General features: G+C 37.2%; 1 protein-coding gene across 1 annotated transcript in view; it reads left to right on the top strand.

Moving 5' to 3' along the window:
* LOC130999233 (uncharacterized) overlaps positions 1–508 on the top strand; it is an 11,762-nt gene extending 11,254 nt beyond the window's left edge. The window contains exon 4 of the mRNA XM_057924744.1: positions 273–508. Coding sequence (XP_057780727.1) covers positions 273–308 — 36 coding nt within the window. The 3' untranslated portion in view covers positions 309–508. The remainder of the gene's footprint in view (positions 1–272) is intronic.
* Positions 509–3,639: the final 3,131 nt, after the last annotated feature.

The following is a 3,639-nucleotide window of genomic DNA, read 5'->3' on the forward strand; positions in this document are numbered from 1 at the left end:
CATTTGAAGTTCTTACCTATATTGGCATATTGAAAAAATGCAAGAGCACCTTCTCAATAGGTAGTTAAACGCGTCTTCATCGAGATGTTATGTACAATGTGCTTAGTTTCCTTAGTTGGAGGAACCGGCAGTCGAAGCAGAACCATTTTTATTGTGCCCTTAACCTCTCATTCCTTTCAAACTGCAACTCTTTTCTATGGTGTGTATGAACCTAAATGCTTGCTATCTGTATGTCTCACGATCTTCATGTTGCTCGTTTCTGAGCCGTGCAGCTTATATCTTTGTCGGAGAAGAAGTGGTGGCGCTGAACGTGGCTTTCGGGTCAGAAATGTCTGTAATTTAGCAGGTTTGGCTGCGGAAGGTGTAGTGTTAGATGGTAAAGGAAAACTGAGTAAGAAAGAAATGTGGAGGTTATGGTCTCCCATTAGTAGTTTAATCAGTAACATAAATTAACTTTTAACTAATCATTTTAGACCTTCCATTTACTACCAGTCTTCTTCATTTCTCAGTTGTGTTGTGTGATGGTTTTATCCCATTTTTATATCTCAGTTATTTCTATGGCTTTAACACGAAAAATATTGTTGCTAACATAGAATTGTTGGTATTTTTGTTGCTAACATATTTATAATAATAATTACTACAGATTGTTTCTCTATATATTCACTTGAGTGTCCATAAAAAAATACTCCCTCCGTTTCTAAAATAACTTCCTCTTTTTCCATTTTGGGACGTCCCCCAAATAACTTCCTCTTTTTTTCTTTCCATTTTTGGACATCTACCCCATCACTAATAATACTTTATTTATTCTTACTTTTCACTTTTCACCACTTCCAATACTAATTATAACACTTTTCATAACTTTCAATAATAATTATATCACTTTTTCTCGACTATTAATACACTTTACAACTTTTTATTAAAACTCGTGCTGTCCTCAAAGAGGAAGCCATTTCAGGGACGGAGGGAATATTTATTTTTATTTTTACTACACATTGTTTATCTTATTTTTATTTTTAATTTTTGTTTTGCCTTTTTTATAAGATCAATTGCTTTTTTCAATATTCACCATAAATATATTCAATCAAAATTAATTTTTTTTATTATATTTACAAATATGATAATTGAGTTGGTATTAATTTTATATAAATTTTAAAATATAAAAACATTATTCATGCATTGTACGAAGAGTGGATTTTGAAAATGGCCACTTTCATATTGTAAAATTAAAATCTAGCCTATGAAATAAAAACATAAAAAAATGGCCACTGTTACCAAAATACCCTTCCACATTAAAAATTAAAAAAATGGCCACTTTACACCACCCCTTTAAAAAATCCCGCAATTCACAACCAGTGTGAATTCACAACCAAAAATTTTTGGTTGTGAATTCACACTGGTTGTGAATTGAGAATTCACAACCAGTCGAATTCACAACCAGAATTTTTTGTTTGTGAATTCACAACTAGTCGAATTCACAGCCAAATTTTAATTCACAACCAGTCGAATTCACAACAAAAAATTAATTCACAACTAGAATTTTTTGGTTGTGAATTCACAACAAACGAATTCACAACCAGATTTATGTTGGTTGTGAATTCACAATCAGTCGAATTCACAACCTGAATTTAATTCACAACTATAATTTATTTTGATTGTTAATTAAAGTAGTTGTGAATTTGAATTTTTAAAGTTTGAATTCACAATTAAAACTGTAATTTATTTTGATTGTGAATTTATAGATTTGGTTGTAAATTCAAGAATATTAAGTTGTGAATTCATCAAGCTAGTTGTGAATTCAAGAACATTAAGTTGTGAATTCATCGACCTGGTTGTGAATTCTTAAACCAAGTTATGAATTCATAAATGTGGTCGTGAATTCAAGAACATTAAATTGTGAATTCATAAATTTGGTTGTGAATTTAAGAACATTAAAAAAATTGTTGTACAACACCAAAATACAACAACTCAATCTACTATCAAAATACATCAATTTCTCTAAATCAACAATCAAAATACAACAAAATATTATCCGAATCAATTCAATCTACAATCAAAATACAACAATTCCCCAAAATTATTTAGATATGGAACTAGGATTGAATTGAAATTTTATCCGTTTACAGACAGGAGAATGTGAAGAAAGAGGAATAGACAACGCTGTATATGCCCTAATCTCAAGATATGCCTATGGCTTCTGACTTATGTAAATCGCAAACAGCAATCAACATATACGCCAACAAAATTACAACCAACAGCAGCAATGAGAGAGAGAGAGACACAGAATTATTAAACAATTTGGTGTTAAATCTAAGCGGCAGTGTTGCTACTACTGCTAGTCATCATCTTCCTGAACTCCTGAAAGTTGACGAAGCCGTCCCCATCGGAATCGACGGACTTGATCATCCCAGCGCAGTCGTGCTCGGAGGATCGGTCGCCGAGGCGCGAGAGGATCTGGTGGAGCTCCGCCACCGAGATCTCCGCCACCGAGAACCACCAGATACTCACCAGCCTCCGCGCCACCACGCAGCACCACGTCGCCGTCAAATCCGAGAACACCGCTTCAGATCTAGGGTTTCCGCAGCAAAACCCCTTAGCTTCGCCGCCGGAACCACCAGATCCTCACCAACCTCCGCGCCACCCACCGCCGTCCGACCCCATCCTCTGTTGCCAGCGCCAGATCTGCCGTTCAGTGGGCAGATCACGGCCGTGACCGTCTTGCGGCAGGCGATGAAGCATCAAAGCAGCTCCAGACTATCAATTTCTTCAGTTTGTGGAATGCGAATTTTCAGATCTAGCGCCACAGCCGAGCTTATTCCGGTGGAGCTCCTCGGCGGACCGCTCGCGGGGTCCTGGTTCTCTCTGCGGTGGCGTAGCCGGTGGAGATGCGGAGTGAGCTCTGGAGAGTGCGCGACGAAGATGAACCTTACGTGGCGGCGACAGTGAGTGACGACGATTTGCAACCGGAGGGGCGGCGCGATGGGACGATGACGAAGAAGATGGTGGAGAGAGAGAGAGAGAGTCGAAATCGAAATTGTGAGATTGTGAAGCTTGAGAGAGATAGAGGAAAGTGGCTATTTTTTAAAATTTTAATGTAAGGGGCAATTTTGTACTTTTACACAAAAATTGGCCAAATTTTAATGTTTTTATTTCATAGGCCAAATTTTAATTTTACTATATGAAAGTGGCTATATTTATATATTACCTCTTGTACGAATGCTACCCTCTACGAAATCACGTTAACAATTCTTCGGCAAATGCTATTGTCTATGAAATCACATCAACAATTCTACTCTATTATTCGATTTCTGATGACTGCCATTTCCAATTAACACACTCAAAATAAGAGCATTTCCAACCACATGTATTGAGAAATAGAAGGTAAGTTCCATTAATGAGATGATTAATTGAGAAACACTGGCAAAGGCCACAAGGATTCACAACAGCATATTTCGCCTACTAATCTAAAAATTCATATGCTCAATATTGCCAGTCGCCTCCAACTCTACTGCAATTGCTTCGAAATGCATCCAATACAAGAAAGTTTAGAATATAAACTCTAACAATCCATTTGAATCACCATGGCTTCTTTAGCTAGCTCAAGGCCTTCCCCAACTTCACCAGCCCTCCGACGCCGCATCA

Source organism: Salvia miltiorrhiza, chromosome 8 (assembly GCF_028751815.1).
Source record: "Salvia miltiorrhiza cultivar Shanhuang (shh) chromosome 8, IMPLAD_Smil_shh, whole genome shotgun sequence".
Lineage (NCBI taxonomy): Eukaryota > Viridiplantae > Streptophyta > Magnoliopsida > Lamiales > Lamiaceae > Salvia > Salvia miltiorrhiza.